General features: G+C 42.7%; 1 protein-coding gene and 1 long non-coding RNA gene across 3 annotated transcripts in view; one reads left to right on the top strand and one right to left on the bottom strand.

The window, feature by feature from the left end:
• adcy5 (adenylate cyclase 5) overlaps window positions 1-16,798 on the bottom strand; it is a 43,628-nt gene that overhangs the window by 3,616 nt on the left and 23,214 nt on the right. For both annotated transcript variants that reach the window (XR_009798045.1, XM_061840816.1), the window contains exons 3-17: window positions 15,802-15,951; window positions 15,543-15,664; window positions 12,220-12,331; window positions 10,386-10,513; window positions 8,579-8,737; window positions 7,765-7,906; window positions 6,858-6,998; window positions 4,401-4,423; window positions 3,032-3,176; window positions 2,856-2,953; window positions 2,699-2,786; window positions 1,969-2,085; window positions 1,738-1,896; window positions 367-545; window positions 74-94 (exon numbers count right to left, since the gene is read on the bottom strand). Coding sequence is in view for 1 of the 2 variants with exons in the window: in XM_061840816.1 (XP_061696800.1) it covers window positions 74-94; window positions 367-545; window positions 1,738-1,896; window positions 1,969-2,085; window positions 2,699-2,786; window positions 2,856-2,953; window positions 3,032-3,176; window positions 4,401-4,423; window positions 6,858-6,998; window positions 7,765-7,906; window positions 8,579-8,737; window positions 10,386-10,513; window positions 12,220-12,331; window positions 15,543-15,664; window positions 15,802-15,951 (1,784 nt within the window). In the remaining variant the exon portion in view is untranslated. The remainder of the gene's footprint in view (window positions 1-73; window positions 95-366; window positions 546-1,737; window positions 1,897-1,968; window positions 2,086-2,698; window positions 2,787-2,855; window positions 2,954-3,031; window positions 3,177-4,400; window positions 4,424-6,857; window positions 6,999-7,764; window positions 7,907-8,578; window positions 8,738-10,385; window positions 10,514-12,219; window positions 12,332-15,542; window positions 15,665-15,801; window positions 15,952-16,798) is intronic.
• LOC133511839 (uncharacterized) lies at window positions 5-15,962 on the top strand. The gene is made up of 5 exons (XR_009798046.1): window positions 5-124; window positions 328-609; window positions 2,849-3,059; window positions 15,570-15,745; window positions 15,832-15,962. It is a non-coding gene; the product is annotated as an uncharacterized LOC133511839 (long non-coding RNA).

Below are 16,798 nucleotides of genomic sequence, written 5' to 3'. Positions count from 1 at the left end.
TTTCGACAAACGCGCACAAAAACTTTTCAAGGTTTGGTCTCGGCAAAAGAATCCGTCGACGCGTCGCTCTCACCTGGTTCCGTTCAGGTGCTCGCTGTGATGGGATGATGAACAACAACAACAGGTCAGACTTTCATCTAGACAAAAAAATCTTTACACACGCCGGATGTGCTCCTGATTCCGCGTTAGTCGCTATAGTGTCAGAAATCGTGAATATGTTCATTTGCAAATTCACAGTCACCTGTTTCATTTTTAAAAAGTAGTGCTATGGCGCCATCCCGTGGCATCTCAGTGTTGAAGTGAGACGAATCTATCCGGCTATTTTAGGAAGTACAAGTGCAGGATGCGTGCGGCGCGAGGACTCACGCGGCGGCGTGGGCCACGACGAGGAGGTCGCGGTTGTCGAGGAGGGCGGCGTGCGGCAGCTCCACCAGCGCCAGGTACGAAAGCTCCATGGCCAGCATGAGCAGCAGCTTGCCCAGGCTGTGAGCCTGCAGGAACACCGAGCACGCCAGCAGGCTCAGCACCACGCACCACGAAAAGTACTGAGGGGGGAGGAGACACAAAAGCCGCTTTTAACGCTTGGACCGCCGCGCCTCAATCCGTCACGTAAGTACATCATTTCTACAACTGTGCCTTCACATTTGGAAGACTGATTTTTATAACCGTACTTGAATGCGTCTTCAAACATCATTTTTACAAGTTGAACGCCTTGAGTCACTAATGATGTTTGCATTTGCACTTAAACGTTCCACACAGGCTTTTTTTTTTTACAGTGTGAAATTTATATATGTATATATATCACATCTGTAGTGTTTTTTTTTTGTTTGTTTTTTTTTCACAATTGCACCTGAATGCATCCAGACAATTTAGAAAACAGATGTTTCTGTCGCCTCTGGAGAGGTTCTAGTACCGGGGTCAGGAACCCATAGCTCGCGAGCCATACCTGTATCTTTTTTTTTTTTTTTGTGAACATTTTGGCAACACACGTAACTGTCTCTAACAACGACCTGCTGCACGGCTCTTCTTCCTAGTTTACCCTGCACCGCCCCTTCCGCTCTTAAAGGGGTACACTCATAATTACAAATGTTATAGTCCTTACGCAGCCTATCAATCTGGTTTATAATGACAGCGTGCTTATGCGCTGCCCACCACTGTCATTTTTTTTTTTTTTACATAAAGACACGGCTCTGTCGGCAAGCATCGTTGGCGAGCGCACATAAGTGGGGACAAATGAAAAAAATTCAACCTGCAGACCCGCTGAGTGTGAAAACTTGGACCGCACTTCCCGTCACATACCACACATTGCGGCGTGTGTGTACTGACAATGTTTGGTTCCACCAATCCATGTGAAAAGTCTTTCTCACATTTAAAAAAAACAAAACAAAACATTAAAACCAACCTATGTCCACGAATAACGGATGAAGTTTAATCTAATAATAATAACGCATGATGTTTAATTTAATGACGTATGAAACAGACGACAAAGCCATCAGCAAAGAAGTCGCACTAATGGTAACAAGTACTTTTGTCATCATTGGTTAGCAACCAATTGAATGAATTTAGATACTTATTGTACTCTTCAAGTGTTGGTCTTACATCAAATGCATGAATAGACATGCATTTAGTTTAGCTCTTTTGGATTTACATTTTAAAATATTTGCCGTTTATGGCTCTCTCGGCGGAAAAAGGTGCCCGACCTCTGTTCTGGTACTTCCTTTGTAGTTCCTGCCGTACCTCAGGAAAAGCGCAGAAGGGCGCTGGATCCCCGCAGGGTCCAGTCTGTGCGTCCAGGCTGTAGTTGAGGAAGCGCGCGTGGCAGGCGTCAACAGCGTCCCGGCTGATGTTAAGCTCCGCCCCAATGCAGCTGCGGAGGTCACGACCGCTGCAGCTGAACTGAGGAAAGAGGGTTCAAAAGGTCAACAAGGGACCGCTGAAAAACCCGAACACAAAAGTCACGCCGCTTACGATGTTGACGAAGGCTGACAGGAAGACCACCACGATGGTGGCCACGCCCACCAGGGTGCCGTTCAAACGCGATTGGACGATCTTCCTGGAGAAGGTTTGCAGGGCCACCGGGAACACCTGAACCCGACACCACAGTTACTCCCGTTTTGTTTTTTTGTTTTTTGACAAAACAATAAGGCACGGTACGGTGGATCAGCTGGTAAAGCGTCAGCCTCACAGTTCTGAGGACCCGGGTTCGATCCCGGCCCCGCCTGTGTGGAGTTTGCGTGTTCTCCCCGTGCCTACGTGGGTTTTCTCCGGGCACTCCAGTTTCCTCCCACAGCCCAAAAATATGCAACATGAATTGGAGACACTAAATTGCCCCAAGGTGTGATTGTGACTGCGGCTATTTGTCTCTATGTGCCCTGCGATTGGGTGGCAACCAGTTCAGGGTGTACCCCACATACTGCCCATTGAGAGCTGGGATAGGCTCCAGCACTCCCCGCGACCCTCATGAGGATAAGCGGCTAAGAAAATGCGTGGATAATTAAAATTAATTGGACACTCTAAATTGCCCGTAGGTGTGATTGTGAGCGTGACTGTTGTCCGTCTCCATGTGCCGAGCAATTGGTTGGCAACCAGTTCAGGGTGTACCCCGCCTCCTGCCTGTTGACAGCTGGGATAGGCTTCAGCACTCCCTGCCACCCTTGTGAGGATAAGCAGATGGATGGAATCAGGCACGGCGACTCACCCCGTAGCAGCAATACACGCTGGACACGAATACGAGCGCCATCAGGAGGAGCAGGCAGCACACGAAAAAGCTCCTCATCACGCCAGAACTACAACCGTGACAATTATTATATATATATTATATGTATCATATAATTTAATATGTGTGTAGGACTCACATGGGCATGATGACAACATGGATGCAGCAGATGAAGACGAAGACGAGGGAGGCACATGCCACGTACACGCCGAAGCGCGAGTCCACTTGTCGGGAGTACTGCACGGGCAAACATCACAAGTGACCTTCCGAGTTATGATGCCCGACGTCAAGACGGAGACGAGGACCGGCGCCGACCTTGCTCTCCAGGTCGGCCTCCCGGAAGGTGAGCAGGAATTTCTTGACGTGTTCCGAGCGGAGGCGGTCGATGCTGCGGGCGTCGATGGCTCGGCCCAGGAACTCGTCCACCTCGTCCTCGGGGTTCACGTGTTCCTGCGCGTGTCTGGGCGGCACAAAGACTCAATGTGCAAACAAACGTGTCCCGGCGGCGCAATTCTCGCTCTCAACGTGAACGCATCCCGTTGAGATCAAAACAACTTCTTGGTACCTGGCCCTGAAGGCATCTTTCGGGAGAAATTTGGAAAAGTAGAACCCTACCCCCGCAGCCCCATAAACCACAAGCAAATGCATCACATGCAAAGAATTGCGTTGTAAACTTCTTTTTGCACTTGTATGCCAGTTAAGGCGGCACGGTGGAGCAGCTGGTAAAGCGTCGGCATCACAGTTCTGAGAACCCGGGTTCGATCCCTGTCCCCGCCAGTGTGGATTTTTGGATGTTCTCCCCGTGCCTGCGTGGGTATTCTCCAGGGAGGTTTCCTCCCATATTCCAAAAACATGCAACATGAATTGGACACTCTAAATTGCCCCAAGGTGTGATTGTGACTGCGTCTGTTTGTCTCTATGTGCCCGGCGATTGGCTGGCAACCAGTTTAGAGTGTAACCCACCTCCTGCCCGTTGACAGCTGGGATAGGCTCCAGCGCTCCCCGCGACCCTCGTGAGGATATGCGGCAAAAAGAAAATGGATGGATGGATGGATTCAGTGGACACTCTAAATTGCCCGTAGATGTGATTATGAGTGTCACTCTTTATCTCAATGTGCCCTGTGATTGGCTGGCAACCAGTTGAGAGTGTATCCCATCTCCTGCCCATTGACAGCTGGTATAGGCTCCAGCACTCCCCGTGACCCTCATGAGGATAAGCAGCTAAGAAAATGGATGGATGGACGGATAATTAAAATTAATTGGACACTCTAAATTGCCCCTAGGTGTGATTGTGAGTGCGATTGTTGTCTGTCTCCATGCGCCCTGTGATTAGCTGGCAACCAGTTCAGGGTGTACCCCGCCTCCTCCCCGTTGACAGCTGGAATAGGCTCCAGCACTTTCCGCTACCCTCATGAGGATAAGCGGCAAAGAAAATGGATGGATGCCAGTTAAGAACTCATGCTTGCCGCCCCTGGTGGCCGCTTTGAAGCCCCAAGTCTTATTGATTGCTCGTGTAGGCGTCGTGCTCAGGTATGTGGAGGGTTTCCACGGCAACGGGAAGAGCGAAAATGAGCTAACAGCGAAGATCAAGGGAACGCCTCCATCCAGAAGGCCGGCGGGGAAATAACACTTGTCAAAATAGAACTGTTACAACAAATATATACATAGACATGGAAATACTCACTTGTCCTTCGGGTCTTCAAAGCCCTGTGACACACAAGAAAAGAGACACGATTCAACGGAAAAGTCATCATTCCGTCAAAGCGGCGTCACTTGAAAGACAAGCCACGAAATGGGATTCAACAAAAACAGTCGGCTTGAACAAAAAGACAATTGAAAGAGACATAATTGGATGAAAGAGTAAGGAAAAGCACACAATTTGTTTCATAAACAAGTCCACGATTCATTTGAAAAAAAGACATTACAAGAGCGGGTGAGATAAGACGTGATTCAGTGGAAGCCATTAATCAATGACAACGTGATTGAAAATGATGCGGTGGAAAAATAGATGTAGCGTATATATTTTGAAACAAATGAATTTGACACACTGCCAAGAGCAACGACTTCCAACGCCCTCCCCAAAATGAGTGAGTGTGAGAACTTGATGGCTGCTTCCAATCAATGACGCCTAATCACATCCTGTCTGGGTCAGGCGCTGACTGTTGCCGTGGAAACGAGCAGCTCAGCCCCAATCAATTTCGCAGAGTTTAACGCGATCAATTTTGCTTTGGTTCATTAGTGAAGCTTAAATGAAACTTGCCACACGGTACACAGTTGCTTATACTTTTATTTTTTTTTATATAAAATTATTTTTTTTTTTAGTCTTAACATAATTTGTTTCATGAATCAATGTATTTTCATTTGAAATGCAATTTCATTGAATGATTTTTACATAATTATTTTTCATTAATTAATTTAAAATAATATAATAAACAATATATTTGTGGGTGCACAACTTTATTCTGCTGCTTTTGTTAGAGTATTTTTTGAAGTCAAACTAAATTTTTGCCTGTTTTACTCTCTCCAAATAAAATAAAATTTCACCTAAAAATGATTTAGTTTGATCTTAAAGTAGTTTGGGATTATACATCCTTAGTGTTGACTTTAAGATGAAATAGAAATAATACAAGTTGCTTTACAGAAAAATATCAATCTTGTAACCATTTCTTGACCAAATTTTTGCTTTTAACTGCTTTCTCTTAAAGGGCCACAGACACACCTATAGACATTCTATAATAGATATTGTAATGAAAAATACATATAACATTATTCACTTCAATGTCTATACGAAAAAAATAAATATGAGAGGAGAGCGTGTCATCCATGTGCAAAGTTGCGGAAGTGTCATTCGACATGAAGTGGTAGCCATATTGCCTGCAACGTCATCAGCAGACGTCACACTGGGGCATTCGGCATTGAAAAGACGTAGTGGCTCCTGCTAAGGGAGAAGAAACACTGAAATCTTCGGATTTTTCTGACGCCCCTTCTGACACGGAAGCTCTTTTCGAAGAAGAGGACATGTCACAATCGAGTGAAGTGACCGGGGCAATATTACCCTATCGTTTCGAAACATATTTAGATGATATGCGGATCACTTCTAATTAACAACAGACTCCCCGACAGCATGACAGTATGTAGCGTACTCAGCCATAACCGACGGCAAGGCCGAAGCCGCGACCAGTGGACACAGCGCACCGATGCTGCAACTCGAGGACTCGGCGCGCAGACGCGCACATCTCCACATTTAGCACCCCTGACTTACGTACGCGGATTTCTTGTTGCATTTTGATTGGATCACAACCCCCCCCCAACTATTTTTTTTTTAGTAGCTCTATACACACCTACCTGTCATTTGGAACCCACGAAGCTCTCGTCCTTTGCACCTGTGCAATCGATTTTTCACGACGAACTGGGTCTTTTTGAAAAGTATGAAGAGTAAATCCATCCTGAGTGTTCGAACAATAACCAGCAATACAACGAGCCGGCATTTTGGATAACACGTAGGAACAAAGAGCTACCTTCCCGCAGGTAAATGTGGTATAAATAAACGAGGCCACCTGAGTGCGCTCCTGTTGATAACGTCACTTCCTGGTTCTTCTCCAAAACGAATCCCTCGAGAGGATTTTCATGGCGGGAGTTACAAAAAGCCATTCATGCTGTGTGGTGAAAAAACAGATGGGTCCATTCCGGGAGCCTTTTTTTAAAAAATTCAAAACACACTAAAAATCATGCTTTTCCTGTCAGTGGCCCTTTAAGTCACTACATCAGGAACGTCATGTGACCAACATGGAAAACAGGGTCGCTGACTTTCTGTGTATGCTATGCAAATGAGCACAACTACGGTTGATGACGGGGTTTTTTTTCCATTTTTTTCATGGCTGGTGGCTTTGGGCACAAGTCAAACCTATTATCAATTATTTGTACAAATATGAAATAGTATATGTAAACACAATTGAAGCTCAAACATTGGCTATTGCCATCTTTGGTTGTCGTATGATGGAATACGATGTGAGTGGGTGTGAAAAGAAGGTGCATCCTCATTTTATGGCTGCGGAGCCTTGCATGGCAACATCACATAAATGACTTTAATCAAAGCGGATTCATCTAACAACTTAATAATATCAAAACATAATCATTTTACCATCCTCTTCATCTCCTTGGAGATCTGGTTGTTGTTGGCCAGGTGGTTGTAGAAAGGTCGGTCTGTCCAGTGGCTGCTGTTGTGACTCACCGAGTTTGCCCTGTGCCGATTCATCTTGGCGATCACAGCCTTCTCCTCTTTCTGACGCACACAAAACAAAACAAAAAAAAAAAGTTTCTCAGCATCGCTTTGTCACCACACCGTTTGGATATCCCGCGAGCGGCGTCGGCAAGGAGCGACGCCTCGTGAGGTCGCGTCGTCCCGTCATTTCACTTCTGCAAAGATGCGATGTGACGTCAACTTATAATATAAAATAACTTGGATGTTACGTGATTCTATAGCGTCAATTTGCAACGTCGCTTCGGAGCAACACTTTGAAACATCGCAACGTCAGTTGCTAACCACACGCCGTCGCATCACCCTGTACTGTGTTTATTTGAGTGTCGTCATATTACCGAGGTGTTTCTCTTTGCAGAAAGCGCTTTTTATTCAAACAGAGGCGACATTCATAAACACACGAACAACTCTCACACGTCGTCTTTGTTCATCATAAATATAGGAACATTTAGCTGGAGGTTGCATCATCCTCTTCTGTGGCGAGACACATGACAGGAAATGCTGACCCCGCTGGCGGACGCCGTCAGATGATCAGATTTTTTTTTCAAACAATCATCGTGTTTCAAAAGCTGGCATCGAATTGCTAGCGGAGGAGAGATTGTGAGGAAAAGTGATATTTGCATCCAAATCTGATGCTTTCCTGAGGCTAAAATGCTTAAAGCCAAGAGTAAAACGATAACATCTTGAACGGGATGAAAAAATTGATGGTGATTAGCTGATAATTGTGATTGCTAGGAGTCAAAAGGGAGTAAAAATTCTGCTCTTACTACTATTAATAAAGAATATTTACCCTCTTCTGGCTGCATCCAACAATGAGGAACGTCTCGATGCTGTTCCTCTTTAGGTAAGCATTCCTCTCGCCGCCCGAGCCGGCCTCCACGTCGTAGTCGCCGTTCAGGTAGTTGAGAGTGGCTTTGGTGATGTGGATGCGCCTGAGGGGGAAAAACTTGTGCATCAAAAAGAGGAATATTCGTGTTTCTTCCTATGATAAACTGAACAACACATTTTGACAACTGTAGTAGACTTTAAGCTAATTTGGACTTATCGCAGTCGCTAACAAGCTATGATAGCTTTACGTACACCTAACCAACTAAACATCCATCCATTTTCTTTGCCGCTTATCCTCACAAGGGTCACGGTGCTGGAGCCTATCCCAGCTGTCAACGGGCAGGAGGCGGGGTACACCCTGAACGGGTCGCAGGGCACATGGAGTCAAACAGCCGCACTACAAAATCAAACCTCGGGGCAATTTAGAGTGTCCAATTAACGTTGCATGTTTTTTGGATGTGGCGTGCCCGGAAAAAAACTCACACAGGCACGGGGAGAACATGCAAACTCCACACAGGCGGGGCCGTGATTGAACCTGGGACCTCAAAACTGTGAGGCCAACGCTTTCCAGCTGATCAACCATGCCGCCCCAACTAAACATTAAAAAATCAAATCTTTCCCCGTTTCTATTTTGTATTTTTTGATCTAAGTCAATTTTCCATGTTTTGTGTGTGTTTGTGTTGGGCTTTTTCAATTTTCAAATGAACGATACACATGTTGGACCGACGGGACGAACAGAATGTTTCAGAAAAGTCCTGCGGCGAAAGATTACGCACCCGGCTTTTCCGCCGGCCTCCATCTGGTTGGCGAGTGTGACGTCGTTAGACCAGACGTCAAATTGCCACTTCCTCAGTCCCAGCACGCCGCAGTGAACGCGTCCGCTGTGGATGCCCACCCGCATGTTTACGTTGACACCCGTCACCTCCCGCACCAGCCTAAAAAAAAAAAAAAAAAAACACCATGCTTCAGCAATACTTCACGGCATATTGTTCACACCCGCAGGCACTCAGGTAACAAACAGGTACGCTACCCTTGTGGCTGACAACAGCATAGCAATGACATCAAAGCATTCTGATTGGACGTTTAGCATTTTTCCTGCATTCATCTAATTTTATTTGTGTGAAGACCTTTTTCAGCACTGCCATCATTTTATTATGACAAACTATAATATTGGTGAGAATGCTCACATCTTCGCCGTTACGCTGTTGTTTTCCAAGTCCAAATAATGTGAATGTCTCAGCATACTCAATTAAACGGAGTGAATGATGCATTCAAATTGTTTTACTGTATACAGTCAGTATAAATGCCAGGTTATTTTGACGCAAGTATGAGTGGGACTGCTCGTCTCATTTATTTCAATGTGCAATGTAAGCGAACTAGTATACTCTATTTTCTGACATACTTGTTATACTATGAGTTTGAATGCCCGCCTCTCAGTATTTCAACGTTTTTCACATAAGAAAAGCTGCCTCGGTCTCTTCGACTTCAGGCTATTTTATTTTTGACTCACAATGTGAGTGATTGGCTCACATCAGACTTGTGCAAACATAATTTGTCAAAACCTGTCTCGGCATTCACATATTTTATAGGAGCACAACAGAGTTAAGCCTTGGTGGGTTTTACTTTTCTTTTTTTTTTTAGCATTGAGACAAATGCACTATGGTGATTGCTTGTTTCTCAGCATTGACACAAATTCTCGTCTCTTAAAATTGACAATAGCATTCATGTGAATGCTTGTCTCTCAGCAGTAGATCAACAAACGTATTTGTGTAACTTCCAACAATAGCATTAGTGTGAATGATTGTGCATTCACACATTGTTGGGATACACAAAAGCATTAGTGTCTATCATCAATATTATTGACAAATACAAGCATTAGTGTAAATGCTTGTTTTTCATTATTGACTACCGTAACTCCCGGCGCACCTGGTTACAAGCCTCACCGAGTACATTTGTAAAGGAAATACCATTACATACATATATAGGCCGCAGCTGTGTGAAAGCCGCAAGTGCCCACATTGAAACACGAGCTATTGACAAACAAAGACTGTACACAGAAAGAGTTTAACACTAGTGCTAACGCTAGTGCTAATACTAGTGACGTGCTAAAGCCAGTGCTAACGCTAGCGCCGTGCTAATGCTAACAGGGCCGGTTAAAGTAAAGCTTACTGGTAAATATCACTGAGACACACCAGTAACACAGCAGCAACACGCTAGTACAACGCTAATGCTAGCGCAGCTCTAACAGGGTCGTAAAATTCACTTCCTCTGCACATATAGTCCACCGGTCTCATTCTTACCTTTTCTGGTCGAGTGCCCCCTTGCGGCCATTAGAAAAAAGTCCACAAATTAGCCGCATCACCGCATAAACCGCAGGGTTGAAAGTGTGTGAAAAAAGTCGCGGCTTGTAGCCCGGAAATTACGGTAAATGTTCATCTCAGCAGACCCATTTTTTGGAAACCCAATAGTGTGAGTACTTGTTCCTCATCTTTGACTGCTATTCTTGTCCGCATGTCAACAGATTGAGAAAAAAAAAAAAACAAAGCGACTTTAGCGTAGCCTGAGCAAAAGTCGTTATCTTACGAGATGGCTTCGATCATGTCCAGGCCCATCTCCACGCAGCAGTGAGCATGGTCGGCGCGGGCCTCGGGAAGGCCCGACACGCAGTAGTAGCAGTCACCGAGGATCTTGATGCGCAGGCAGTGATTCTCCTGAGGATACAGCGACACGATACCTTTACAAACTAAATTCCAACAAAATGGTGCCTTGAGAACAAGGGACCAGATTTGCGACACGTTCTACTTTAAGTTGTTACACTGAGTTACAAGTAGTAGTAGTAGCCGTAGTAGTAGTAGTAGTAGTATAATAGTCGTACAGTAATTTGTGAAGCAGCAACCACGTGTTTCTTTAGATTTTTGTACATATTTTAAAAATGGATCATGAACCTCGCCAGACTCTTCGCCACACTCCTTTTAACCTCTACCTTACTTTTATAAACACCTTTCATACTTTTAAACACTTTTGTACTATACACTATGTACATTTTATTCCTTCTGGTTTATTTATTTTTTTCTTTTCTTACGGTTTTAATGTTTTAGGCCAGGAAGCATCTATTTTACCACCCCAAAAAATTTACATCAACTTAAAACCCCTCGATATGGCGAATTATGCGCAATATTTAAAAAAAAAAAAAAAAAAACGCTTGGAGTCAATTAATCGCTAATCACGTGTTTATGGTATCTCATCTTCTGATCGCCCAATTTGTCGAGGACTTTCGCCTCGCCAGTCTGCTGCCGTTGCTGAAATGTAATGCTCTGTGGAGCAGCCAAATTTCTTGCTAATGAGGCCACGCGGTCTTCATTAGCGATAGACCGGTTGGTTGTACTAGGCACCCTCCCCCAAAAAAAGATTATTTTGTTTTTCCATTTGATTTAGAACAAGTAGGCGTCTTCCGTTCCGGTCGTGTTTTTATCTCAACTTGTTCAACATTTCATGTAAACAAAAACTACTACGGCCAGTTCAAAAGGTTTACCAGATTGAACAAAAACAATGTGATATTTGTATTCAGTGCGACAAAACTGTCCAAAATCAGCTTGATTTCTCATTTTGACACATCAGCATCGGCCTTATTTATTTAAAATCTGACAGCGATATAAAAAAACTAGGTAAATTTCAAAGAACAATATATTTTATAATATATTTTTATTGATTTAATTTCTCAATTAAGGAGCCACTGATGATGTAGTGATACACACGCCTGCCTTTGGTGCAGGCAGCGTGGGATCGATTCCCGCTCAGTGATGGTGTCAATATCTGCCCTGTGACTGATTGGCGACCAGTTCAGGGCGTAGTCCGCCTTTCGCCCCAAGCTAGCTGGGATAGGCTCCAGCTCTCCCGCAACCCTTGTGAGGATAAGTGGCTTGGATAATGACATTTCTCAATTAAGTTTATATGAAATGCTGGAGACTAATTTTTACCAAAAATTTAAATTTATGTTAATTGCCTCAGATCAAAAAACTTTAACATGCTGCAAATAGGAAATTCTACTTAATAATCACAAGGTTAAAAGCATTTATATTAAGTGCTGGAGTTTGTATTATTCAAAATTGTAACGGCATTTTTCCCCCGTGAATGGATATAAGCTCCAAATATCAGATATCGGTATCTTTGACAACTAATAATGGGTATCAGTATTGGTCCTGCGGAAAAAAAAAATTGGTCCATCTCTATTTTTCATACATCTGTGCATGTTGAAGATTATGAAAATAAGCAAGTTGCGGATGAGAATAGCGGCGCAGCTTCGCTCGCTTTAGAAAAGCTGCTGAAAAAATGAGCGTCAAAATATTAATGTCACGGATTAATTGACTTTGACACGACTTTAATGACGTTAGTCATCCAAGCCTGCAGTTGTACTTACTGCCGCCAGCTTGTCAAAGCGAGCAAAGAGTTCGTTGAGCGTCATGACCAGCTCCTGAGCCGTACACTGAGACGCCAAACTGGTGAAGCCCTCGATGTCCGCAAACAGGATGCTATACAAACAAAAACAATGCATCAAGACAAGGCACTTTAGAAGTTTTTAATTCATTACAGTGGTCCTGAATGCTCAAGGGTTAAAAAAAAAAAAAAAAAAAAAACACACAGTAGCACAACAACGAAAATGCATCGAAATCTGAGCACATTTTCCTCTCTGGGGTGTTGTACCTCTTCCAAAATAAATTTTAAGCAATCCAGATTTGGACTCAAGCACGACGTTGTAAACCAACAGGGCACTATTGTGCTAGATTTAAAAATGTCCTCAAGACACAAACCAGAAATAAAAGTCACACTCATCTCATGGATGGCACATGAGCGCGCTCCCTCCAGGTTTTTGTGTGTACAACAATATTCACGTCGGTACAAAAGTGTGTGTAAAATTACACCTGCAAAAAAAAATATAAGTATATTTAGACAAACACATTTGGATAAATATATAAAATATATTTATATGCATATATAACTACAAATATACATTGAAACTGTAAAACTGTGTTCATATATACATAAAGTAAATTCTATGGATGTGTAGTTCTACTTAGAGATGTGTAAAACTACTTTTAAATATGCTTAAATCCACGTAAATGTAAACTAGATTGTCCATTAAAATATTTCCATGTATGTGTAAAACTATATTCACAGACATTGTACTCGTAAAACTACATTAGGTATGTACGACATTTGATAACATGTAAAACTGCATTCATGTAGAAACTCCAATACCAGTGATGTTGCGATGTTGTGTAAAATGTAAATAAAAACTGAATAAAATAATTTGTAAATTACTTTCAACTTATATTCAATTGGAAGAACAAAGACAAGAGACTTAATTTTCAAAATGATGTTACTGTTCTTTTGCGAGTATTCTTTCATTTTCAATTTGATGTGCGCAACACGTTCCAAAAAAAATGTGGGACAGTAACAACAAAAGATTGGAAAAATTGAGGAACGCTCAAAAAACACCCATTTGGAACATTCTACAGGTGAACAGGTTAACTGGGAAAAGGTGAGCCTCAAATTGGGTATAAAAGGAGCTCAGGCTCAGTTGTTCACGAGCAAGAATGGAACGAGATGATAACATTTCTATATTTCTTGCAATTGTACATTCAGAAACGTTCTTTAACTGTTAGACTATTTGCTCATGCGGTTGCTCACAAAATGATGAACCTCAGAGACCTCTTACAAATTACAAAACTCAGTTCCAATGTCATACGAATTGCATTTGTAATAATCTTCAGAAAACATGGCAAATTAATCATTTCAGACACCTAACAGTTACATTTTTTTGTGTGTGTATAATTGAACAAACACTTAATACAACACTAGCAGTAATATTAGATCTTAAGCTAATGATAACGTGAACCTGGCTGGTCGAACAACTTCAATGTCCGCTAAAGGCAACAACAAGTCAACTAGTCTCGTCATTACACAGCACACCAAATTTTGTATCTTTTTTGTCTACTTTAGCATGTATCCGTTTCTCACAGCAGCCGCAATTGTTTTCACTGGCTGCTGTGTGCGTGTGTGTGTTTCTTTTTCTGAGCAAGTGACCTCCACGTGAACTTCTCCTTTGCGCTCTTGCCACAGGCCCCCATAGCACAAACATCCAAAACATCACCTCCCGTCCGGTCATGCGCTACTCAGCTAATGCTAAAACGCGGCAGTTGTTAGCAGCGGGAGCTTGCTACTCGGCTTCCCGTCGGTGCCAATTAGCGGCCCCAATTAGCCGAGTTACCCCCGTCCAGGGCTGTCAAAACTGCTTAGCGGAGGCGATAACGGGTTAGCTGATGCTAACGCCTGCGCCGTGGCTTTCTGGCCATAAAGGTCTCGACCTTAAAAATGCTTTGATCTCCCTTGTTAGCCAGCACTAGTTTCTATTTTCCCATCTATTATCATGAAGTTTTCGGTGTCACAATAGAGTCAGAAAAGTTGCAATGTTTAACATGAAAAACTTCTTTGAGCCATTTCCTTTGTCAACACATTTTAGCGTGTGTATTTTAGCCATTATTAGCCTTTGTGTTGCTCTATAAATTAAGACAATGGAAAAGATTCCAGTAGCCATCACAGAGTGGAAAGTTTGAATTTTAGTAGAATCGCTATTCTTTCATAGTTTCTGTTTATCAATAAAATCCATACATCCATTCATTTTGAATACCACTTATCCTATTTAGGGTCGCGGGGTGCTGGAGCCTATTCCAGCCGACTTCAGGCAAAAGCCGACCTGCGCCCAAAACTGGTCGCCAACCAGTTGAAGTTCACTCAAATCAAAATTAAAATCCATCCATCCATCCATTTTCTTGAGTGCTGGAGTCTATCCCAGCTGTCAACGGGCAGGAGGCGGGGTACACCCTGAACTGGCTGCCAGCCAATCACGTGGCACATGGAGACAAACAGCCACCCTCACAATTACACCTTGGGGCAATTTAGTGTGTCCAATTAATGCTGCATGTTTTTGGGATGTGGGAGGAAACTGGAGTGCCCGGAGAAAAAACCCACGCAGGCACGGGGAGAACATGCAAACTCCACACAGGCGGGGCCGTGATCAAACCCGGGTCCTCAGAACTGTGAGGCAAACACTTTACCCGCTGACTCACCGTGCCGCCCAAAGTTAAAATCCTAACCTAGAAACTGTAAAATCCTTCACTCTACTTTAGTGAACACTTTTTCTACCCCGATTTTTGTATTTTAGCCACGATCATCATCACGGTTCATAATTTATCAAACAAGTCAACAGTTACAATTTTCGCATGAGAAACTTTCAAATGATTTGACTTACTTTTGTCCACCATCAGGAGTATTTGTTTATAATAAAATAAAGTCAATAAAATCAACATTCAGACATATAAAACCTACAGTGATTTGATTCTCTTCTTTATCCAGGGCTTTTTAATTTTTTAATTCTACCGGCAAGAAAAATGTAAATTATTTTGCTCTACTACAGCTTTTTATAATCTTTTCTATCATCAGTTGTCAGTATTTCCATATGTAAAATATAAATGCTTTGATTTCCTTCGTCAGCCAGCACTTGTAGAAGTTTTCTCGCATGAAGTGTAAATTATTTTAATATACTTCCTTAATAAGCACTTTTTGGGACCCGTGCTCTCTGTCCATCATCAGCAGGATTCATTGTTATTATTTTCAGCATGAAAAATTCAAAAATGCTTTGTCATTTTCCTTACCCAGCACTTTTTTTCCATTATTTTGTACCTGACGTTGTCGTGTTTCTGGATATAGATCTTGTGAAACATCATGTCTTCCTGCTTGGCGTTGATGTCTGCCTTCATCTCCATGGCAACGTGGCGGGGAAGCACCGACAATAGCAGACGCTCCTGAAAAAAAAGACCCGCCCCACACATAAAAAAAGAAAGAAAGAAAGCAAAAATCCAGATGTGATGACCTTGTTTATTAAGGTAATGATCGCGGCGCGTTGGAAATGAACTCAAAACAATATTGGAATATTTTTCACCTGCTGCTGGTTCTCCCGTTGCGAGTGCAGGCGAGCTTGGATGCATTCCCGCGTCTCCCGGAAGGCCTGCCTCTGAGAGCCCTCCGCCGGGTAATGTGTACAAACACCCACGATGTTGGTGCACGAGAAAATCAGCACATTGGACACCAGCTGCAACACAAACACACACACGATCCACCATCTTGTTGAAAAAAATGATCACTAAAAAAAGCACTAAATATTATTATGGCCCGCGAGGATGAAATATATGACGGAACAACCGACCTAATTCACATTACCTCAAATTAAGTATTTATTTTCAGCAATTCTATTCAAACCCACGTTAAAGTGGTTTCAAATCCTATATTCTAATTTTTTACTAATAAGAAAAATAGAATTGGCCTACCCACCCTTCAGAAAAGTAAATCATTCAGGAAAATGTACACACCCAACTTCAAACATTACTTACAAATGTTGAACAACAATCTTGGGTGAATCTCAAACGTAAGACTGCATCAAATTTTCAAATCTCTCTTTTATCATCACAATTCTCAAAAACCGTAATGGTCTTAACGATCCGATTATTGCAGCGACTTTATCATCTTGGTGGATAAAGATGGAAACCACATAATAGTCAAGCATCGTATTATTTCTCTCCATTCTGGGATAATCCCAATTTTGTGATGAACAAATTACCCCAATCGATCAGCACAGGGCAACAAGGTGGAATAATGCATTCATCTCAAGTGAAAACTTAACTCAAGAATTTCAAATTAGAGGTGGTAACTTCCTTCAATATTACACTATTGAAGGAAGAGAATAAGAACAGCAATCTTAAAAAGTCCCAAAACAACTCCAAACACGCAAAATTGTGTATCTACTCACACAAACCCAAAATTTATTTCAAAAGTATAAACATTTATTTCAAGTGCCACTACAAGACACTTACCAATAGTAATTAGAACGAATAGTAATCCATCCATACATTTTCTTTGCTGCTTATCCTCACGAGGGTCGC

This window comes from Syngnathoides biaculeatus, chromosome 14 (assembly GCF_019802595.1).
Source record: "Syngnathoides biaculeatus isolate LvHL_M chromosome 14, ASM1980259v1, whole genome shotgun sequence".
NCBI lineage: Eukaryota > Metazoa > Chordata > Actinopteri > Syngnathiformes > Syngnathidae > Syngnathoides > Syngnathoides biaculeatus.
This window is presented reverse-complemented; position numbering and strand designations above follow the sequence as displayed.